Genomic DNA, 24,320 nt, shown 5'->3' with positions numbered 1-24,320 from the left:
CAGAAGGCTGCCTAAGGATGAAAACCCACCTTAACTTGCATTAGAAGGATGTGAATGTTTGCAATTCCATAAAGATGATGGTGTGCGTTTCCTCCCATCACTTTTAAGCCTCTAGGAAGAATATATAAATAACTTCTAAAACAGTTCACCTTCTTTTCATCACTTTTTCTTTCAGCTCTATCAAAAGATTGCAGTTCCAAAGGTGTAAAGCACTTTCCATAAGCACCATGGTTCCCACAGCCAGAGAAATAAAGAAGGCGATTCAAACTTGTAGAATTCCCTCTTTATTTCACCTCAGGGAAATAAAGAAGGCAACTTAAACTCAAGAAAACTGAAAAAGTCACTCAGATTTGAACTCCAGGCAATCCTAGAGCTGTTGATTTACCCTCACGTGCTTACGTGTGTATCTCTTACAAATATACACACTTTCTTACGTAGTGATAATGCTATTATCATACCTGATAACCGAATTATCAATAATTCCTCGGTATTATCCAATAGCCAGTTTCACATTAGAAACTTCCCAACTGTTTCAAAATCTACTTTTTTTACGACTGTTCAAACTAGGATCCCAACAACTCTGTGTGTTGCATATGGTGAGGGGGCCTCTTCTGTCTCTTTGAACCCAGAGTGATCATCACTCCCTCCTCCTTAATTTTTCTTCATGCCACCAACCTGTTGAAGGAACCAGGTCAGGTGTCCTGTAGACTGTCCCATACTCTAAATTCGCCTTTTTGCTTCTTTGAGGTGTTACCAGAAAGTTATTTAAATATGGATTCTCTTGCTGTCTATTCAAGTTCCCTCATGTCCCTATTTTTTCAGGAACTTTGGATTCTTTTGTGGATAGTGGTGGAAGGCATGGGCAGGAGTCTCTGGAGCAGTGTTTCCCAAACTTGTGGTTTTCCACAAACTCTGATGGTTTTCCCAAACCATCATCACCATATCTCCCCTGGGCCACTGCAATAGCATCTCAGTTTGTCTGATTTACCCTTTCCTTGGCCTCCCTTCATCTCCTCCTACCTCATTCCTCTTTTCCTAGGACATCCAGCATGATATTTTAAAGTGGAATTTGGGGGGTAAGTGGGTGGCTCAGTCAGTTGAACATCCAACTCTTGACTTTGGCTCAGGTCATAATCTCAGGTCCTGAGACCAAGCCCTGTATCTGGCTCCACACTGGGCTTGGAGCCTGCTTAAGAGTCTCTCTTGTACCACACCCCACTCTTCGTGCACTTTCTACCTCTCAAGAAAATAAAATAAAGTAAAAAAAAAAAGTTTAAAAAAATAAATAAAACAAAATGGAATTCAGACTCCTGTCTGCATAAAACTTCTCCAATGATTACACTTGGAATAAAAGCCAATACTAGAACCTACCTGACTCCACCTGATCTGGTCTCTGCCCCTCCCTCCACCTGCATCACCTCCTGCACACTCCCCACTTGCTTAATATAACTGCTGATTACTCAAACACATAGAATTCTTTTCAGCTGGAAGCCTTTGTAGTTGTTTACTGATTCTATCTAGAACATCTTTCCCTCGGATATCTGCATGGCACACTACTTACCATCAATCAGGTCTCACCTCAAAGATGATCTCAGAAGGCCCTACCTGCATGACCCAAGTGAAACAGGCCACCACACTCCCATCCACATCATCATTCCAGCATTCCACCCTTATTTCTATTATATAACACACATCTGTAACTCTCCATTTATTTGTAACTCTCTCATGAAACTCCTTTATTATTTTCTTGAGACATCTGCTTCCCTGATGTTTGCTAGGTATTAATTTGCTTGCCTGTTACTTGCCATTTGAATATAAGCACCACCAGGGCAGGGAATTTCCCTGTCTTATACCTATAGTACCTAGAACTGTGCCTGGTGCATAGTAATTGCTCAGTAAATCTTGCTGAATAAATGAATGCCAAAGGTTAGCCAGATTGCTTACACAAGAAAAGGTTCCCAGATTGTAATCTCCAGGTGATTTTTGCATCAGTTTAAAGATTGCTATATAATATATGCTATCAGAAGATCTAAGAGAACCTCCTACACTTCATATTTCTTTTTTTACAAAGATTTTATCTATTCATTCATGAGAGACACAGAGAGAGAGGCAGAAACATAGGCAGAGGGAGAAGCAGGCTCCCCCCAGAAGCCCGATGCAGGACTCTATCCTCGAGCTCTGGGATCACACCTTGAGCCAAAGGCAGACGCTCAACCGCTGAGCCACCCAGGCATCCCACACTTCATATTTCTTAAAAATAAGAATTAAATAAGATCCTTCATATTTTCTAACCATATATTTTAGGGGGAAAAATCCAATATTCTCTATCCTTGCAACTATTTTATTTCTTGTACATAGCAAACAGTCCAACCACAAAATGACTTATTTTCCCACTGCTTCAAAGGTAATATGTTCCTATTATTTTATAAAAAGAGAAAACTATATGCATTATTGTACATTCACTTAATTGATTTTTCACGTGCAGGCACCACTACAGCACAGTGGAATATTCACAGTACAATCATCATGCAATTTATATATTTATTCAGTATTATCCTTGGTAATTATTATTGAGCACTTTAATTTTCAATACTTAAGGCACATGTGTTCTTTGCGAATCCAACAAAGGCAAAATACTCACTAATAGAGTAAATTAACATAATAGACTCCATGAATTAAGCTAATGACTTGTTTCTAAGTCTGCAACACAAAAACCAATGGAATATAACAGATTAGAAAATTGCCACCTTCATCACTGTTGACTGACAAAATCAAGAGCACAATTCCATAATCACTTACTTCCAGCAATAACTTGAATCCTTCTCTTTTCTTGATTTCTTCTACAAGGTACCTGAAAATGAGAGTCACAATAATATTTATAATCTGGCATCTAACAATTCCATGAACATGACTGGCACACAAAAACACTGTTATTTCAGAATGCAGAGACAAGGCTTAGAAATACAGGCTTAGAAATAAGGAAGGGCAGAGGGATGGGGATAAACAAGGATTTCGACACATATCCCTGAACGTACTACAGATCCCTGGGGCCCAAGTAAAAAGATATATCTTTTGGATGAGGTGATATCTATCTCACATGTTAGCATCAGATGATTTTAACCCCAGTATGAAAACCACCTAAAATAGATTAGAGATAGACCTCTGTCCATGTGGGTTTTACATCCATGTTCTAGATGGGGATTTAGCATAGGTACTTAAATGACCTAGCTGGCTTTTGGTGTGTACCTCTACCTGTAAGCTCATTTAAGATCAAGGAAGTTTGACAGTGTGTTTTCTAAGGCCAAAACAGAGAGAAAAAGGACTGATCATTAGTATCATGTTAAAAGTAAGTGGGCTGTAGCCACTACTAGAATATCTATGAAGTCATCTCCAGTATCAGAGAAAAGAGAACTATCCTGCCATAAGCAAAGGGCACAGATACACGAGATGTGAAATAGGATCAAGAAAAGACCAAAATGACTGAGAACATAGAGTAAATCAACATGGACACCTCTCCCTTGGGCTTGGTTATTATTTATATAAAAAGAGGAGCCATTTGAAATAATTGGCCTTAAAAACTAGTGATTTGATCATGAGCCTTCAGAAGTTCATACCCCTTGACCCAGTATTTCAAATTTGGGGGTAAAATGTAAGGAAATGATCAGGGACATTGACAAAAATGTACTTGCCAGAATACTTATTGTGATTTTATATATAAAGAAGAAAGAAAGAAAGAAAGAAAGAAAGAAAGAAAGAAAGAAAGAAAGAGAGAGAGAGAGAGAAAGAAAGAAAGAAAGAAAGAAAGAAAGAAAGAAAGAAAGAAAGAAAGAAAGAGAAAGAAGAAAGAAAGAAAGAAAAAGAAAGAAAGAAAGAAAGAAAGAAAGAAAGAGAAAGAAAGAAAGAGAAAGAAAGAAAGAAAGAAAGAAAGAAAGAAGAAAGAAAGAAAGAAAGAAAGAAAGAAAGAAAGAAAGAAAGAAAGAAAGAAAGAAAGAAAGAAAGAAAGAAAGAAACATGACACTCATTCATGAGGTCTGGCTTTGAAAATTCTGGTCCATTCATCATATGAAATTATGGTACAATTATCTGGAAGGGGCACCTGAGTGACTCATTTGGTTGAGCATCTGACTCTTGATTATAGCTCAGGTCATGATCTCAGGATTGTAGGATAGAGCCCTGAGTCAGTCTCAGTGCTCAGCAAAAACTGGAGATCCTCTCTCTCTCTCTCTCTCTCTCTCTCTCTCTCTGAGAGCCTCAGAGAGAGGCTTCTTCTGCCCCTCCCTCCTTCTAAAAAAATTAATATAAATCTCTTAAAAAATAATTATATGGAGTATGATTATGTCACTAACTACATATATTCAATTCATACTTAAGGACAATAAAAATGTTTCTCTTGAGCCTCAATTCCAAGAAAACTGAAATAACACAATCTGCTTTTCTAATCTCAAGGATTGTTTCAAAAGAATTAAATAAAATCATTCATATATGTAATTTTACCTAAATCTATGTGTACATAGATGTGCATGTATTTCATGCAAATTAACTAGAAACAAGATTAAAGTCCAGAAATTGGCAAATGGTAAAATAAAATGTATTATAGCAATGCAGTGTAATATGACACAGCTTTTAAAAAGAAGGAATTATATATACTTCAATTAAATCACAGGGATGCTTATGATGTATTAGCACGAGATAAAAAGGTATTGAGAAATGTTGATAATATGACTTTGCTTTTTAAGAAATTATCAAAAAGAATGCAAAAGTAATACCTATCCCTATATCTATATCTATCTATAGTTTTTTTTCACAGAGTAAAGAATAGAAGGTACACAATAAATTGTTGGCGTTTACCTGGGGGAGGAACAAACTGGAGGCAATGGGGTAGACAGAGATTACTAACTGTCTTTTTAAATTTTTTTGCAAAGTTTCATAGATGTGGTTATTCATGTAATTTTTGAAAGAGAACTTAATAAAAGAAAAAAGGAAAGCAAAAAAACATAATAGATAGGCATATATAATTTCTGTCGTTACAAGGAAAGATTGTGAACCATACTTTTTTAGCTTCTCAGACACAAACATATATAGGTTATCCGTGAACTCCAAAGCAATACCACACCTCATGCTGAGGAAGCCTACACTAATCCTGGACACCCTGAGGCCATGGAAAAACTTCGCATTGCCAGAAATCCTGGGACTGTCTCTAGAAGATTCTAATTGTGCAGCTCATCAACTTTGTGACTCTAGGATAATTCCTAGCCTCCTGAGCCTGCCTCAGTTTCCTTCTGTATGTAACAGAGATGTGGGACTAGGTGGGTAAAATCCTTCCCTAACAGGTGATGACTGTAGGAAACTTGCTCAGAAGTCTCAATTAAAGCTATTTCTGTCAAACTGGCTAAAGCTACTCCCTAGAGAAAGGCATCCTAAAACAGAGCTGGATCATTTCAGTTAAAACTCTGCTATTTGGTAATGATGGGGACCTGGGCTTTGTGTCTGGGCCACTGTCCCCATTGTAGCCACTCTCAGAGCCCAAAGTGTAACACTCAACTGAGTTGAGAGCAGAGGTGATTTGGGTGAAGAGTTGCTATTATAAACATAATAAAAGGCTTACGCTGGAGTCACCTGACTATGCTCCATGCCAACCCATGTTAATTGGTCTCCCACATAAAAAAGTTCAGTTGCCAAATAAATGCAAGCAATGCTGGGCATGCCAGTTAGATTACTTTTGTCTACAATTAGAAGGGTACTTGGCTTAATTCATAAAGACATTTATTGAGCTGGTTGGATGGTTCAATACTGTCATCAAGAACCAGGCATTTTCTATCTTTTCAGCCTGCCTTGCTCAGAGTGCTAATGATTGTCTCACGTTCTCAAATGTGTGCTACACTCCACACTTCACATCCTTATATGAGTGTCCAAGAAGGAAAAGAGGGGGCCAGAGCAAAAGCATTCCCTCTCTCTTTCTCTCTATTTAGGTAAGAATATTTTCCCCAGAAGCCTTCGAAGAATTCTCCCTCTTCGGAGTGAGCCCTTGACTGAGGCCGAGTCATATATTTACCCCTAAACTCATTACAGTCAGCAGAGATTGGCTTAGACCAATGTTCCCAGCTACACCATTGCTACCTAAATAAAATCAAGGTTCTTTAGCAAGAAAAAGAGGGAAGAATGGTTGTTGGGTGAACGATAAACAATGTCTGCATATTAAAAATGTTAAAAGCAAAGTTAAAAGTGTTTCTATATTACAGGCCCCCTCAGGAGCACTGAATCTCTGAGAGAGAAGTAATATAATATAGTTAGCACTTCCCAAACATATTTGACCATGGAAACATTTTTTGGAAGAACATTCATTAAGATCTTCTGGAAGTCTATTATCCCACAGAGAGCAGTTTTGGGGATGCTAGTTGAAAAGTGCATCTTCAGTAGGGTACCTTCGCCAATTAAAGCTTAAATGAAAAGAGTTTGGGGAGGGAATCCAAGTAAGGTTTGAGTCATTTCTGCCTACATTCATAGGAATGATTTGTTCCTCACAATTTTTCTTTTCAATACATGGAAATAGACCAAAGATAAAATAGAAAAAATAAAATAATTAAAAAGAAAGAAAGAAAATAAGTTTGCATCTTATCTGATGCAAACTAGAAAAAGATGTACTTTTAGTTTGGGGACATAATGTAGGAACCAGAAACTACTTCAACCAAAAGGCATCCAGTAAATGGGTTCAAAAGCAATACGGGCACCTGGGTGGCTCAGCGGTTGAGCTTGAGCATCTGCCCTTTGGCTCAGGGTGTGATACTGGGGTCTTGGGATCAAGTCCTGCATCGGGCTCCCCACAGGGAGTCTGCTTCTCCCTCTGCCTATGTCTCTGCCTCTCTCTGTGCCTCTCATGAATAAATAAAATCTTTAAAAAAGAAGAAGAAACAATAGCTTATAAAACTCATCACTGTGCTTCTCGCTAAGCTTAGCAAAAAGAGAGAAGGGAGGAAAAAAATACACATTAACAAGAATTTTCACCAGTCCTACTAGCTAAAAAAAACTCCTTGTTGTAAGATTCCAGCTTGATTTTGAAGCAGACACGAATGATAATTTTGCTTCCAAACACATCCTCTTCCTTTGCTTACAAATATGCTTCCAACACTGAAGACCCTCAATTCCCCAATTAGTTAAACGATGATGTCTGATGTTTTTGCATTTAACTTGTCCTTTGGCAGGACATTGTTTCCCTTTTGGAAGCAGCCTTCCCAGTCCTTTTCTCAGCTACTCAGAGTCTCCCTGGAACACTCTGACCAACTTTCTCTCCCAGTCTCACCTCCTCATTTGAAATGTTTTTTTCTGATGTGCAGAGCCTCCCAGAACTCCTGAGAGGCTTCTCCATCTGCTTTCTGTATGCTCTGCATATATTAGAACATATTGCATGACTTGTGTGATTCATCACAGACACCTACATGATACGTTCTACTGCAATTGTGATTTTTGAAAAATTACCAATATAAAGAAAAAATGAAAACACTGGCCCTCTCGTACCCCCACAGACTTCCCTCCTCTCCCCACCTACAGAAATACACTAGCACAGAGGTGCCATTGTGTAACTGCTCACCTTTGCCACACTGAAAACAATAAATCCCTCAGTATTCATGTAAGTCTGTGAAATGAATGCCATCTGAGAGATTACAGAGATTGTGTGTCAAGGGACTAGATAGATGATCCACTGGAGATCTAACAAAGTAGCCGGATGGGAATTCTTAAGCTGTTTGTTGTTGTTGAAAAGATTTACACACATGACTTTTCTCGGCTGGCTTTAAAAATTACCTCTTACTGAATATCCATTTAACCTGAGGGCCATGGCAGAGGCCTAGAAGGAGCCGCTGGCAACAGGTAGCCCTGGGTATTGGGAAACATTTTCAACTTTCCTAGGCAGATATCAGGGATAATCAATCACCTGCCTGGTACAGGAGGTGGTGGTTTTAAATCCCTCCTCTGGGTTTGGATCATGCTTAATAATTGCATATTGTTGTAAATCCCCAATGTCACTGGTTTTCAAACAACCCAAGGGGCAATCAAGCTTTTAGTCATCAATATTTCTCCAGATAAGAGTTTTCTTGCAGATTGTAATGACAAGGGTCGGATGGAAATTAGTAAAGGCCTTAGAGATCTTCCAGGCACTAATTTTCCCCTTTTTCCTAGATTCTGACAACTCATTAAATAGGAATCTTTGTCCTCTAATGTCTGCTTTTGCTTTCCCAAGGGAAGAGAGAGCAAGCTATCTGATGAAGGTGGTGGCAATCCATTTCATCATTCCATCACACTCTGATCCTTAAATCTTAAGTAAATATACAAATTTCAAAACTAAGCTCCATTTTGATTCAGGAACATGGAATATTGTTTTTAGGGAGCCAGGGCAATCTTTCTTGCAATATTTCAGGGGGAAAGAGTTGCCCGGCCCTTCTAGTATTTGAGAGACCTGACCAAGGGTCTAGGGAAATGGGTGTCTTTTCTACATCAGGCTATTTGGTGGGTATCCCAAATAGTAATGCAATCCTCATTTGCAGCTTTACTTTGCTAATTCTTATCTCCTGAAGGAAATAATATGTCTTGGAAATAAAACAACATTAATTATGAAATTATAGATATTATGCCAGGCGGAGCCTTCTGGGCACAAATGAGAATTGTTTTTATTAGGTAAACTCTAAAGCCAGTGGCCTAGGGTCAGCGAGCTTGATGAGAAATGGTGTTTTAACTCCCAAGAGTCAGTGGTTTGAACTGATTACACTGGCTCACTTAATCAATGGTGTTCTACAGTTAGTATGGACTAGCTAGTGAGTGCCAACTGTTAAATATTCAGGAATTTTGCAAATCTCAACTGTTGGCAACTTGAAATTTTACACAATGGGAATATTTACACCGTGGAAGTTGGCAGACGTTACAAACTGGAGTTTTTGTTTCTCCCTCCAGAGAGTCAGTTAACCAGGACACCACTGTACCTGGGCTCAAACACAATAGATCCTAGAACTGAAAAAAAGCTTTTCCTTTCCTAAAGAGCAGAACCAAAAACCAATTAGCCAATTTGAAAATAAATAAAACCATAAGAATAAATACTTATTGTTTCGAGCTTGATATAATTCTTAATTTTTCTTTCTTTGAGTTTAGAATTTTGTATTCATTCCAAGTGATACATCTTAAAGGGCTTAGCCAAAAATAAAATGAAAATAGAGGTACCTGGGTGGCTTAGTCAGTTAATTGTCTGACTCAAGATTTTGGCTCAGGTCAAGATCTCGGGGTTGTGAGATTGAGCCCCATGTCAGGTTCCACACTGGACATGGAGTCTGCTTAAGATACTCTCTCTCTCTCTCCCTTTCCTTCTGCCCTTCCTTTCCAGCTCTCTGTCTCTCTGTTTCTTTTTCTTAAAAAAAAAAAAAAAAAAAGGAAAGAAAGAAAGAAAAAGAAAAAGAAGAGAAGAGAAAAGAAAAAGAAAATGACTCAATATTTGCTTGGCCTTGGGGGTAGGAGAAAAGGATGATTTCTGCTCATCCCAGGAATAGAGGGTTGGATGTATGAAAACTGTGGAAAGTTAAGGCAAAAAAAAAAAAAAAAAAAAAAAAAGAAGAAGAGGGATCATTTTTCAAATATTTAGATATAGGTCACAGAGTCTGCAGTGATGCTCGCTGAAATGTTAATTCAATTCAATTCAACTTGACAAACATTTACAAACAATAAGTGTTTGTTGAATTGAATTGAAGTGTTAACATTTATCCTCCTGTGATATTTCGCTGCAAAAATTAGAGAGTATCCTTAGACTATAAATTAAATCCTACCCTGAGATGAATTTTAACTTTATAACAAATATGATCATCAAATATTTATATCTAGCCTTCTTTCAAGACACCTGTCAATGAATTACTTAGCAGCTTAAATCAAATAATGTGGATAGTCTACCTCACTTAAGTAGTATGAGAAAATGCCAGAAAAAAGGAAATAGAGCTTTTTGAACTTTTATTCTAATTGAACAGAAACTATGAATATTTATGGTAGACAGTTTCATTATTTTCAACATTGGGTAGTTATCTACCTTAATTCTGCTGGAAGTACACTAACCCTGCTCCTAATAAAGGCATATTTTCACCTGTTCAGCATATATTCTATAAGAGGAATTGATGTTGTCCTAGTGCCAAGGGAGGGTATGTGACTCAGTATGACCAGTGAGAAGATCACATTTCCCTGGCAACAGTGACTGATGACAGTTAGACCTTTGCCTCATTCAGATATGAAAACTTCCTTTGGGATTGCTGAGAGAGGAGCACATTCTCATTTTGACCTTGAACTTGAATCTGGGACAAGAGAGGATAGAGAGCGGACACTTCTGGCAGCCTTTTTCCTACATAGGAATAAACCCACATAAAAGATGGCAAACCTGAAAGATGGAGGAAAATCGAGGCCTGTGATGTCGTTTAAGCCCTTAGATAAAGTCATTCCAGATGTCATCATTATACTAGCTTAGAAGGAACATGGGATAATAAGTTACCTTTCTTTGTTTATAGTATCTTGAATTATGGTTTCTTTTGCTTGCCACCTAACCCATCTTAAACAGTACAGTGTTTATAGATTTTTAAAACTACTTCTTAAATCATAATCACTAGAATTGTTGACTTCTAACAATCTTCTATAAGTGCCAAAGCCATCTCTTTACCTGTCCTTTTACCCAAACCATTATGAAAAAGAATAAAGGAAACCTCATTTGAAATGGAGTCAGGAAGCCATGAAGATGGAGCTTTCCTGCTCTACAAACTCACCATCAACTGCAGACCTCAACAGGAGGAGGCGTGCCTTGTATTTTCCAACAGGAAGAAGCCTGTTTTACTACCACAGCAAATAGGAAGATTTTCTCTTTGTCTAGCAAAAGCTCTAGGCAATGAGAAGCCATACTACCAGCCAGTGAGAAACCATCATTCTCTGTCTCTTCCAATGGGGTCATGTTGAAAACAACCCCTCTCAACTTCCCCTTTTCCTCTATACAAGTGAACTCTTCTCCTTTGTTCTCCAGACTCACCTATGGCTTGCCATACTTTGCATGTCGTGAATTTCAATTCCTCTGCCATTCCCAAATATGCCCATTTTGCTGGTAAAAAACTGGCTGTTTCATTTTCAAGGTCAATACTATGTAAATATGCAGTTCTTCTGCTAAAGGGCAGGTTGTATTCCCTCCCTCTTGACATTGAGCTTGGCCATGTGATTTGCTTTGGCAATTGGAATGCCAGTAGATATGACATAATCAGGACTTCACAATCAGCTTGCAGGGACGCCTGGGTGGCTCAGCAGTTGAGTGTCTGCCTTAGGCTCAGGGTGTGATCCTGGGATCCAGGATCGAGTCCTGCGTTGGGCTCCCTGCATGGAGCCTGCTTCTCCCTCTGCCTATCTCTCTGTGTCTGTCTCTCATGAATAAATGAATAAATCTTAAAAAATAAAACACAAAGTTGGCTTGCATAATGGGGCTTGCCTTCTTGGCCTTCTGTCATCTTCAACACAAGAACATACTCTGGCTCACTTGTTAATCCAAGGAAGATGCAAAGCATGTGGGGAGTAGACAGAGACCCTCCACCAATCCTCACAGCCACCACAGAATGAGATAAAGCCACTCCAGCCCACAAGCAGATGTCCGAGAATAAATAATTGCTGTTTTAAGACACTGAATTTTCAGACCGCTGTTAGACAAAACACCCATACAGCTTCCAGTATAGAAAGAGAAAATTGTTTTAAATCTCTAAGGAGAGACCTCAGGATTTTGCAAGTGAAATGTGAATAGGAGAGAGAATCCAAACCAGAGTTCACAAACGCTGATGCCTATAGTGGTTAAGCAAGTAAGAATAACCAAAAAATCATATAGCATGTAGCATACATCAGGCACTGTTCTAAGTGTTTGACATATGTCAATTCATTTAATCCTCATAATGATTACTTGAACGATGTACTATTGTTATCTCCGTTTTATTGGGACAAAACTGTTGTACAGAAAAGTTAAGAAAATTGCTCAAGTCACCTAGGTTGTAAATGATGGCGCTAAGTTTTGAGTCCAGGTTGTCTTCAAAAAACAGGAGGAAGCAGGGGGAGTGTGGTTCTCTAGACAGGCATCAACATGTTCAGTGGTTTGTCACCATGTGGGATCGAGAGCATTCTGATCCTTTGAGAGGAGCCAAAAATCCAGATTTTTGACAATCTCCCTATTTTTAAATATTTTACATCTTCAAATGTTTGATTTTTTTTTTAACACCAAGAAGATTAAGCCTATGTAGTTCAGGCTCAACAAATCAGATTTAAAACTAAATTCGGCTATGATCTGCCCATTTGCACCCACTGATCCACGCTTAGCAGAAGAGTCTTCTTTGGGTGGCAAATGTCCACCACCTGTATCTCAAGAGTTTTTCTAATGTCTTGGAAAATGGCTTCAAAAGTTTTGTCTCCACTGTTATGATGAAGCAAGTAACTATAGCACTTTCACATTACCTTTACCTTTGTGTCTTTATTCCAGCCCCACATTCTCCCAGACTTTTCAGGTCTTTAAAATCACCATGATTTGGGCTCTTCTTACACCCATTTTCTTCCATTTCTAGGGCTTCTATCAGTATCCTTCAAGGATATTAAAGAAGCCTCCTGAGTGCTCCTGGAGCACCATATACCCACCCTTACCAAAAAGTAAGTTCACTTGCATTTTATCAGCTTTGTCACCTAGATGTATCTCTTACTGGGCTGGGATCCCAGAGGGTAGGGGTAGGACTGCTTTGTCCACAATTCCTAACACATAGTAGGTACTGAGAAAATGGTCATTCGATGAAAGAAGAAATGCACAAATGAAAGAACAGATATACAGACATTGCAAATGTTATTTCCATTGATTCTGTTACAGACATACACACACACATAGGCAAGTACCTAGATAAAGCGAGTGCACGATTAACTCTTTCTTCAAGGCCTAATGTGCCCAGGGCCTTCCAAGTCATCCAGAACTTGAATGCATCTGGTCTCCTGCTGCATTGGATAGACTTGTCTCCCGTGTCGTAGCTGACATCATAGAATTTATCCTGCTGGAAGAGGTAAGATGCCTTGGCAGAATAGCATTTCTTAAGAAGGTCCTTTTAAAAAGAAAGAAAAAAGAAAGGAAGGAAGGATAAAAGGAAGAAAGAAAGAAAGAAAGAAGAAAGAAAGAAAGAAAGAAAGACTGTAAGACTGTCCATTTTTAGAATGATTTCAAAAACACACCCACAAACAAAACCTGTAGGATGTTCTACTACCTTGTGCCAAAGCACCTGTTCTCACTCTATGACTGCCCTGCATAGGAAGCAATATGTGTTAACTTTCAGACACAGGTTACCATTTTTGTTTGAAAAGGAAAAAAAAAAAAAACCTCCGAGTTGAGAATGCCAAGTGCATCTTCACAATCTTATTGATGAGTATTTGGAAGCTTGGAGGTGACCGTGTACAACACATTGTACAGACAATATCAAGGTGGATCAATTTCTCAAGATGAAAGAAATCTATCTATAACTCACTCAAGCCTCTATATTGGAAAAAATACCTAATGTATTGAACACAACACACTTAATATAATTTCATAGGCAAGAAACTATGCATTTATATCTCCTTCCTTTTAAGTTATATCCATGTTGACAAGCCCAGAAGTGAAAACAACCCAGGGATTAAAAAAAAAAAAAAAAAAAAAAAAAAAAACCTGAAGAAAGAACTGTAGAAAAGTTCATCAGGAGCCAGCAAGTTATGATCCCCACAAATATCAGCTGCAATTCCAAAGTGGTTTGGGGGTTGGTTTTGCAACCAAATTCAATTCTCATTTACTGACTGGTTACCTCTCTCTAAACAGTGGGCAACAATTTACTCTGTTTACTACCATTCTAGATTCTTCACCTTGACCTCTAAATTTTTAGAATTTAAACCCTGTTGCCTTCAAAGTTACCTGGTATCTACAGAATCCCATATTTCCTAACACATCCTTCATAGTCCTCCAATTGTCTGAGCATCTTCATTGCTACAGAATACCTAGTAAAACCCTTTGCTTCCCCAACATAACCAGACTACTCAATGTCCCTTAACCACTAGATCATGCCCCATCTGCATCTTTGCTCACACCATTTGCTTGACCTCACCTTTATTTTAATATAATATTTAACACATTCAAAAAATACATATGGAGTACTTACAAGTTCTGAAGTTTTCTAAAACCAAAGACAGTCTTTCCTCTTTATCTAGGTCTTCCCTTCCTTTGGGTCCCATCTCAAGTTATGCTTTCCCTTCAGCATCTTCCCTGCCCATGTCATTGGACTCACTTCTCCCTTTTATATTTGGATGCCTCTGCTGGCTTTGCTCCTGTGCTGCTGGTACTCAACATGCAGTCTGTGTAGATTCTTTCTTTATGTGGCCAAGCAAGTTCTTGAGGGCAGGAATCATTTCCTATTCATGTCCATACCAATAGAGCTTAACACTGTATTGGACATAGAGGACCCTCCCTAAGCAATTAGGGTGATGATACCACTCCCTGTATTCCACACTTCCCTAACATTCTCCTGACATGTAGTATGAACAGAATAAACACAGATATATGAGCTTCTCATTTGGCACATCTCCTAAGTCTTAATGATACGAAAGGATCAGTGCCGTACAGGAAGCTATCAGAGAAACTCCCCAGTGGTCACAGAGGTCCTAGAAAATGATCTCCTCTAAACAGAGAGGGTATTCACTTGACTGATCAATGTGGTACATTCCAAATGAAAGCAGCCACTTGCTGTCTTGATAGTAACATTATCTTGTGTGGACACTAATATGTATATAATGTGTTCCACTAGCAGAATGCATGATTTTATGCTATGTAAAAAATTATAGACCAATTATAATCAAGAACTCCAAAATTCCACTCAACCAGCATCCAAAATAAATAGTATAAAATAATAGCTAAAAGAATACTTGTAAGTCCTTAGTTTTGTTCTGATGGATATTGTTGGTAGACACAGGGGAAGAATAGATGGCTCTGGTTTCCATATTAAGGTATAAAGAGCCCCTTACTCTTTTTTTTTAAATTTAACCTTTAACCTTTTTTTAAATTTTATTTTATTCATGAAAGACACAGAGAGAGGGGCAGAGACACAGGCAGAGGGAGAAGCAGGCTCCACACAGAGAGCCCGACATGGGACTCGATCCCAGGTCTCCAGGATCACACCCTGGGCCGAAGGCAGCACTAAACCGCTGGGCCACCCAGGGATTCCCTACTCTTTAATCTTTACTTTTACTCTATCAGCAATCCTCAGCTGTGATCACAGCCGCCACCATTGCATCTCCCTACCCTCAAAGGTCAGAAAATTTGATTATTATTTCCATAGCAACTGCAGCCTGACAATATATTATAACATTAAAAGGCCACTGCAGGAATCCTTGGGTGGCTCAGTGGTTTGCCACCTGCCTTTGGCCCAGGGGGTGATCCTGGAGTCCTAGGATAGAGTCCCACACTCCCTGCATGGAGCCTGCTTCTCCCTCTGCTTGTGTCTTTGCCTCTTCTCTCTCTCTCTTTCTCTCTGTGTGTCTCTCATGAATAAATAAATAAAATCTTAAAAAAAAAAAAAGGCCACTGCATACATTTTAGGGACAAAGCATGCACATACACTCTTATACTTGCATCATGACTATAAATTTACTTCCATCAACCATGAAAGACTCAAAAAAAAAACACAAAAAACTCCCAAACAGATGAACTTTGGACATGTCTTGGGAAAGTTTCAGTGCCTCAGGCTAGTGATTGAAAAGGAGAGGAAGCCTATCCATTATCAGGAGATGAATTGCATCATCATAGGCAAATGGAGAAGAGAAGAGCCAAAAAAGCATAGAGCAGAATGAGTGATTGTCCTGTAGTCGCGACACCATTAATTTCGTTACACTGAAAAAAATTCTCCTGCCTTGGGAAGCTTTCATAAAGAACAACTGGAGGCTTGGGATTCACTTTATTGAAAATAAATGAAAACTTTCACCACAAAGTTCCTGTTTTGCATTTTAGTTTACATCCTTGTGTTAAAATGGATGAGACGTCTTTAGTTTTAAGATACACATCTAGTACGAGAAGATGCTCAGATCTCCAGAGAAAAGAGCATTTTGGAATACGTAGAATAAAAGTTAATGTTTTTGAAAACAATTAGTCATTATTGTACCATCAAAAAGAAACACCCTGTTTATCTTGCTCATCTTTACAATCTTAATGCTAGCAGGACTATAAATACTAGTTATGTGATTTCCAGGGACATGGATGCAATGAGAATACCAATTGGTTTATATTGTGATGCCATCTCAAACAGTTCTCAGGAATTAGTAGCTATTGTATTATCGCACTCACACAGTGGCAAGTGAAAGAAATGCAATCAAAGTAGCTTAAGTGAAAAGGGGAATTTTTTGATAGGCTTATATATTTAAAAGTCTAGTCATAGACAATATTCAGGCATTGGTGAATCTAGTATCATATCTGGAATTTGTCTTTTTCCTCTTGTTCTCTTTTGTATTGGCCTCTTCCCCAAGGCAGAAAGCTGATAAGAAGCATCCCAAGAAGCTCTGTTTGGAGAGAGAAGGGGAATGGAGAAGAGACAGCCTCTGCCCGTGATGCCACTGAAGCGGAGAGGGCCTGTTGGCCTCCCAATCTCACTCTCTTGTCTAAACGTCCTGTTGCCAAACTGAACAGGGAGCCAATTGGCAAGGGAGTCTGGGAAATGTGGTTTGTAGGAGTTGGGCCCCTTTCAGAGCCAAGCAGAGGAAGGCTGAAGAATGAATTACACAGCAAAGGGAAACAAGCAAATGGCAAGCATGCTGCATGAGTACAGAAACCACAACTTCCCTTTTCACTGTTGGGCTCACAGCACTTAATGTAGCACATGAGAGTAATCACCAGAGCTAGAATTAATGGAGTCTTTACTGTGTGTCAGGTACTGGATATGCATGAACTCATTAAATCTCCAAACAGCCCAATGAGGTAAGTTCTGTTATTTTTGTCAATGCTATTGTCCATGTGACAAAACTCCAACATGGTGAGGTTCAGTTAATTACCCAAGATCACGTAGCCACTAGATGGTGGAGCTGGATTTCAAACCAGGGTGTTGGGATTAAGAACCTGAACTCTATCCATGACACTCCAGTCTTTCTACAGTGGGCCCTTAAGTACATGTGGAAGAGTGCTCCAGCAATGCTCATTAAGAGACCTCAGAGGGATCCCTGGGTGGCACAGCGGTTTGGCGCCTGCCTTTGGCCCAGGACGCGATCCTGGAGACCCGGGATCAAATCCCACGTCGGGCTCCCGGTGCATGGAGCCTGCTTCTCCCTCTGCCTGTGTCTCTGCCTCTCTCTCTCTCTCTGTGACTATCATAAATAAAAATAGAAAAAAAAATTAAAAAAAAAAAAAAAGAAGAAAGGAAGAGACCTCAGAGAGCCAGGTAAAATGGGAGATGGCCTATCAAGAACACATTGAAATAGAGATCGAAGTAACTATAGTCCTGTTGCAGATCCTTACTCTGTTCCCGTAAGTATGACCTCTGTTTTACTAGCAGTGGCATCTTGTTTATAAAACATTTTTATAGGTTTCTAAATACTTGTGATTGTTGTGATATTTAAGGGCATCACTACTACAAGTACATAATGAACCCGGTAGGTTGCATGTTTTCCTTGTTGATGAGTCAAGCCATTTTTTAAAAATTTTCATAGGCTAGATCAAATGCTACCTCCTTTTGCCCAGGATTCAGTGACTACCTGGGCCTACTTAAGTCCTCACTCCTTGCGATCACGTTTTTCAGCTTAGCAAAAGAAAGCTACCCCAAATGCTTCCCATATGGCTCTTTCCATATTCTGTCCCATATAATTATTTATATGTAAGACATTGTCTAAATGCCTTAGGAAAGTGGTATACTCATCATCTCTGTACTAATTAATTCATTACAAAATTATGTACTGAGGACCTGTTATATAACAAGCACTATAAGAAGCCTGGGCTACAACCCGTAGAGGTAGTAAGCATCTCAGCTAACATTTGTGGATTGTGTGCGCAAAACTAAATTTAGGCTATAAATAGCAGAAAGGCTTGGTTGTCATCAAAATGCAAAAGTGAATTTTAAAAATGATCATATCTTCTGATCTTGGCTTTATTGATGGATTGCACAAACACTGAGTGGCTTAGTATATGCCAAAAGCTGTGCTTGGCACTGGACATGTAACAGTAAAAAGAAAATCACTATCCCTAAGAAGTTTAAGATGGAGAGAGTGATAGGAAAACAGACAGTTACAGGATGGTGCTAGAATAGGGGTAAGAACACGGGAACGTGAAGGCAGGTCAACTTTCATTAACTTGGAGACATTAGAATAGGGCTGTTCGGGAGAAGAAATATGTTACTAAGAGCTGAAAGATGGGGAGCAGCTGGGTAGAAGAGAAGGTAGAATTAATTCAGTATGACTTGGGCTAATTAACCGGGAAGGGCAGAGCTGGGAAGGCTGGAAAGGTAAAGAGTAGCCAGGTCACCATGCTCTTAAGTGCCACAATAAGAATGACTGGCCATGGAATTTTCCCAGGCTTGTACAGATATTTCAACTTAAACTTCATTACTGAACTGGTGGAATAAAGTGAGAATCAGCAGATGTGGGAGTCTGCTTTTGATTTAGTCACCTGGTGTCAGAGCTCAAAGCAAGTTCACTCAACATCTTGGCCTTCATTTTTCTCATCAACATAAAGGAGACAGTGATACTTGTTCTACCTGCCATTACAGGAGTATTGTGAAAATCTAATGAAGAAATGTCAACCAGGAACGCCTCTCAGTCTTTGGCCAAAATCCTGCTCCTCACTTCCTTTCTCTGACACATTCCCATACCGGTGATTACTTCTCTCCCCAAGCAAGCTGAAGAACAAGATGCCAGCTCCAGACGTCTTCACTGTGTATGAAATGAGCATATTATACCTCTCACCCTTCTCCCCTTTTAATGGTATGTGTCTGTAGCTATAGAAAACCAAGTTGATAGATTATGTTAAGGCTATTAAGAGAAATCTTCGAGCAATAGGAAGAACTGTCCATGGTCTTCATCCTCCAAGTGGAGATAAGCCTTAACCTTGCTTAAGCTCTTAGACTTGATGGCTTTCAGAGATACTGTGGATCTTTCAAGTGAAAAACAGACAGTAAGGGATGGGGTAGGGGAGAAGGAAGGAAAGGAAAAAAGATGACATAAAGATATCTCTTCAAGGAGAGATTTCAAGTCTTAAAGTACAGGTCAATCCCAGTTATGCCCCAGTTATCTGTTTATATGGGTGTGTTTGAAACCTGTGGAAACCAGACTGCTCATTTTCTCCTCCAACACACCAAGGTTCTCGTCCTAGCACACACCCTCAGGAATTGTTGACATTTTTTGTCTAAATAGCTTTCGATCTACAAAGTAGGAAGGTGAGAATATATCCTCATTTCCTTCAATGGAATGTCCATCCACTACTTTTGACTCTCTCTGTTTTCCCTTCGGTCCTTTCTGACTTTCAAGGGTATAGAGCATTTTATTAATCCTTGTGGTAGGACTAAGATCTGGTCATCAAAATCACTGGCAACAGGAAAATTTTTGCTTTTGCCTTCATCAGAGTCCTGACTCCATCCCTCTGTGCTATGCACCTTCCACTGGACTCCCCTAGTCTCGGACAGTCACTGAGTGACAGCAGGGTGTGTTTGTTTCATACACTCAACTCTGCTGTAAGCTCTGCTCATTGTTGGGAATTGAACTGTAATCAGTTAGATCTCAGCTTTCTGGGCTTCTACACACAGTGTTTCTGCATTTTGCCCTAATCACATTCATCTATAATCCAAAGCAGGTACCCTTTCATTTGCAGATTCTTTGGATAGACATCTTTCATTTTTCTCATGGTATGCCTTTGATCCTTTCTTTTTGGATTGATTTATTTAATTTATTTTTCTTTCTGTTGCATGAAGCTTTTTCACTGGCTGTCAGAGCAGAAAATTGTTAAAAATCATCTGGTGTTGCATCCTGCTTGAGAGAAAGCTTATTATTTTTAATGAATGGCCACAGGTTTTTTTTTTTTCCCAAACTCCCCAGAAGATCGGGATTCTTATTTGCCTTTTCCTTTGTCATCTGAAGGCTAGTTTCAGACACGCTGTGCCTCACAGGCCACCTCAGTATCTGCAGAAGGTTCACACCCAGACCCAGAGGCTTCTGTTAGCAGCTCTGAATCATTTTTTGATCAATTGATTCAGCCCTCTTTCTTATTCCATTCAAGCATTTTCCAGACGTTAGTATCACCCCTAGATCAACCTCTGCCTAGGTCTTCAATTAATTCTCCAATTCTCACTCCCCTCTGTCATGTGTATTTTCTGGAAGGTGTTAGGTATGGAAGTTTGCTTGTATTTAAGATGCTTGTGCTTGAATTCCTGAAGAATTGGGTGAACAATCTGCCCTCCCGTCTTCTAGCACGTGGTGAATCATTTGAGCCTGTTGTCCTGCCCACAACGAGGTGGGAGGGGTGGTCCCCTTTCCCAAGGGTGGGGCCAGTGAGGCCAGAAACTCCCTAGTTTTCTTGATAAGGTTTCTACATTACTATCACATGAACCATTAAAAGATCAGCAGGGCCAAATCACCTGGACATCATCTGTCAAAACCACTAATTATCCTGGAATAGCTGGGCACTTAGTGTTAATAACAACGCTCCACTTCTCCTTCCACAAGGCCTCCTGGAAGAGTCCAGAAAGTTTTGTTAAGTGCTAGGCTTGCAGGCCTGATGGGGATTTTCAGAGAAGTGAAAGAGTACTTTAGTGCCAGACTGGAGATCTGTGTTTGCTAACGAAGTGTGGCAAGTGTAACTCTTCCATAAATATCTGTAAATAAGGGTCAGAATGAGCTGATTTAAAAATGCGGAGCCTGAGCTAAAAAAAAATTTTAAAGAAATGCAACTTAATAATTTTTAAGCAGCAAGGGTGACTACAGGAGAGCAGAAAGTTGGGCTCAGTATCTTAGAGAATGTGTAAGTGCTTCTATAAATAGGCAAGAAACATTTGATAGTGCAGAGATCACTTGGCGATACCTCTGCATGCCCTACAAGCATTTAAAAATAGTGCAATTGGGCTTCTCTCTTAGGACAGATGAAGATTTTCTGATTTTCCCTAGGTAGCTATCAACATAGTTTCTCTACTAAAGATAATCTAAAGCAATGTTTTTCAAATTTCGATTATAACCCACAGTAAGAAATTATTTTAAAATAGTAACAGTATTTACCCTAATATACATGAAACTGAAACAGGAGTTTCATGCCATTGTGCCTGTCATTACCACATGGACAGCATACTGATATTTACTATCTGTTCTGACTCTTCATTAAAAAGGAAAATAAAAAGCAGGGGTGACTTATAATCAACTATATAACTCAAAACCAATTAGTATGGCAATTCTTAACCCTAGCTAATAATAGAATTATCTGAAGAGGGTTTTGTTGTTGTTGTTGTTTTTAAATACCAATGCAGAGTCCTGACTCCAGACCAAAAAGTCAGAATCTGTGGTGTAGGGTAAGAGCAATGGTATTTTATTTTTCAGCTTCTCAGATGATCCTAATGTGCAGCCAGGATTGAAAACCATTGTTCCAATGGGTCTTAATCTTATGTTGAAAATTCTCGATCCAGAAGTTTCAGTGAGCATTACATTTACACTGAGTCCAGAGAATTCTGAAGGGATTTTACAAGGACATATACACACAGTTGATTATCTAACTACTTTGTGGGCTATTATTTCCTGTTATCAAAGTTTTATTTCTGTGTGAAGAATGACTTTATCCTATGCACCTAAATAAAGAAAATATAGGTTAATATTAATAATGCTGGACTCTTAATCAAAGCTGGGGAGGAGGAAAGCTTCAAGCTATGAAATATAAGGCCAAGGACTGTGGCCGGACTGTGATGTGTAAAACCATTTTCCCACAACCTTAATCTATTCAACTTGTTGATTTGCTCTGCTTTTGTGACATAGAACAAAAAAATATTGGTTTGGAGAAGCTTAATCATATCAATACATAAATTTTATTCACTCAGCTCTGGCAGGAGGAATTATCATCCTTGGTCTTCTTTCCATTACTTCCAACTATGAGTTTCTGTGATTCTCTCTGCTATCTATCTATTTATGCCCTATTTTGTTGCAAAAGAGATTTAAGGCAGCTTGCAAACACACAATATGGTAGGGTAAGGAGAGAAAAGGAAGAAGGTGAGAAAAGAGAGATAAGGGAGGTAAGGAAGGGAAAGGAGGAGGAGAGATGAGATCAAAGCTAAAGGAAACGCCATGGGGAAATGCAATGCAACTGGAGTCATATTTGGGCACAGAAGTCATCCTGGAAGGAGGGTGAAGAGCATAGACTATTTGCCAATTTCTTGGCACACCTGATAATCTACACATGGCAAAAGTATCTAGTAGTCATTTGCTCTTCTGAGCTCTAAGTATTTACTGTGTCAAGTACTTCACTTTGCCCCATCGTGTCACAGTTTCATTCAAATGTAAATTGAGGATAAGGATACTGCATGGCAGCCCACCTCCTGGGGATAAGCATTTGTGCCATAATATTTAAGAGCAATGTCTGGAAAAATATTCATTAATACAAGACCTATTTCTTCAATCTAGATGAGGCCTATTTGCATCTCTCCAAAATCAGTGGGCAGGTGCCTCTAGAAATGGTGTCTTTTATCTCAAACAAAATGGACACAGAGCAAGTGTGCTTCCCTGGACTGAGGCTAGAAAAGTGATTCCACACTCGGAGCACAATATTTAACAAAATCAATCGAGGTCTCCAGCTGATTGTGATGCTGTTAACAAGGGCCTGGTTCCTTCTCAAATGGAATTTTACACATTCAGCAGCAAGGCCTACATTTCTTGGAGTTGGAGCATCCTCGAGAGGTCTGGCCTCTGAGGCCTGGAGTATAGGTAAGAGATTGATTTTATACAGGAGGAAAATGTTGTGCAGCAAGGCAATTTCTGAAACACAAGTTCCCTGCTCTTCATTGCATAAATCCCATTAAAGAGTTGCTGGAAATCATTGATAATTACCATGACCATGGGCAAGCCTACTTAAAACTGGCTTTAAATAATAGTTTACAATAAATCAGGAAGTACTCGGTTAAATCTTTGAATAGGGCTGGAGATGTAGTGGACAAAGATATTTTTTTCCCAAAGACTCATGATTAAATATAGAAATGTTGGGATCCCTGGGTGGCGCAGCGGTTTAGCGCCTGCCTTTGGCCCAGGGCGCGGTCCTGGAGACCCGGGATCGAATCCCACGTCGGGCTCCTGGTGCATGGATCCTGCTTCTCCCTCTGCCTGTGTCTCTGCCTCTCTCTCTCTCTCTCTCTGTGACTATCATAAATAAATAAAAATTAAAAAAATAAATAAATAAATATAGAAATGTTCTAAAATGACAAAGATTTTTTCCATTACACAAATGGACATTTGTCCAGACTGAAGAATCTGTGCATTCACACGTAGCAACTCCTCAATCTGGACATAACAAGGAAAAAAATGTATTTACTAAGTGTCCACTATGTGGCTGGCAGCACAGTGCACACTTTGAACATTATCCCATTGATTGCATAGTAGTTCTTCACAACAAAAAGTGTCTCCATTTTACAGATAAAGTAATTGAGTTTTGGAAGAGTCCAACAACTTGTCAAGTTACATGCAAAGTAGTCCCAAACAAAGATGGAATTTGAACACAGGTCTTACTGAGCTTTAAGGTCCAAAAGTGAATTTTTCCCACTGAGAAATCACATTTAATCCCAGAATTTCCTAGTTCAAACTGTGGTCTCGGACACTAAGGAAGGCAAAGCCAGCCCTCTTCTTTGGATGTTCTAAAGCAGAGATGAGCAAACAGTTTCTTTAAAGAAACCAGAGAGTAGGGCAGCCCCAGTAGCCCAGTGGTTTAGCTCCATCTTCAGCCTCGAGTATGATCCTGGAGACCGGGGATCAAGTCCTAGGTCAGGCTCCCTAAAGAGAGCCTGCTTCCCCCTCTGCCTGTGTCTCTGCCTCTCTCTCTCTCTCTCTCTCTCTCTGCATCTCTCATGAATAAATAAGTAAAATCTTAAAAAAAAAAAAAAAGAACCAGAGAGTAAATATTCTCAGCTTCATAAGCCATACAGTCTCTGTCACAATTACTCAACTCTGCTCTGTATGAAAGCGCCATATAGGATACTAAGACAAATAGGTATGGTTGTGTTCCAATAAGACTTTATTTATAAAAACGAATATCTAGCAGGATTTAGCCCAGGGGCCATAATTTGCAGACCCTTGTTTTAAGATACATC

At 39.3% G+C, this 24,320-nt stretch overlaps 1 protein-coding gene across 4 annotated transcripts in view; it reads right to left on the bottom strand.

Annotated features, from left to right (window-relative positions):
* The window catches only part of GADL1 (glutamate decarboxylase like 1), a 163,779-nt gene that overhangs the window by 59,572 nt on the left and 79,887 nt on the right, over positions 1-24,320 (bottom strand). For all 4 annotated transcript variants that reach the window (XM_025461084.3, XM_025461085.3, XM_025461087.3 and 1 more), the window contains 2 exons: positions 12,910-13,109; positions 2,800-2,851 (listed from right to left, as the gene is read on the bottom strand). In XM_025461084.3, the coding sequence (XP_025316869.2) occupies positions 2,800-2,851; positions 12,910-13,109 (252 nt within the window). The remainder of the gene's footprint in view (positions 1-2,799; positions 2,852-12,909; positions 13,110-24,320) is intronic.

Source organism: Canis lupus, chromosome 23 (genome assembly GCF_003254725.2).
Source record: "Canis lupus dingo isolate Sandy chromosome 23, ASM325472v2, whole genome shotgun sequence".
Taxonomy (NCBI): domain Eukaryota; kingdom Metazoa; phylum Chordata; class Mammalia; order Carnivora; family Canidae; genus Canis; species Canis lupus.
Note: the sequence above shows the minus strand (reverse complement) of the source record. Positions and strands in the feature narration are given on the sequence as shown.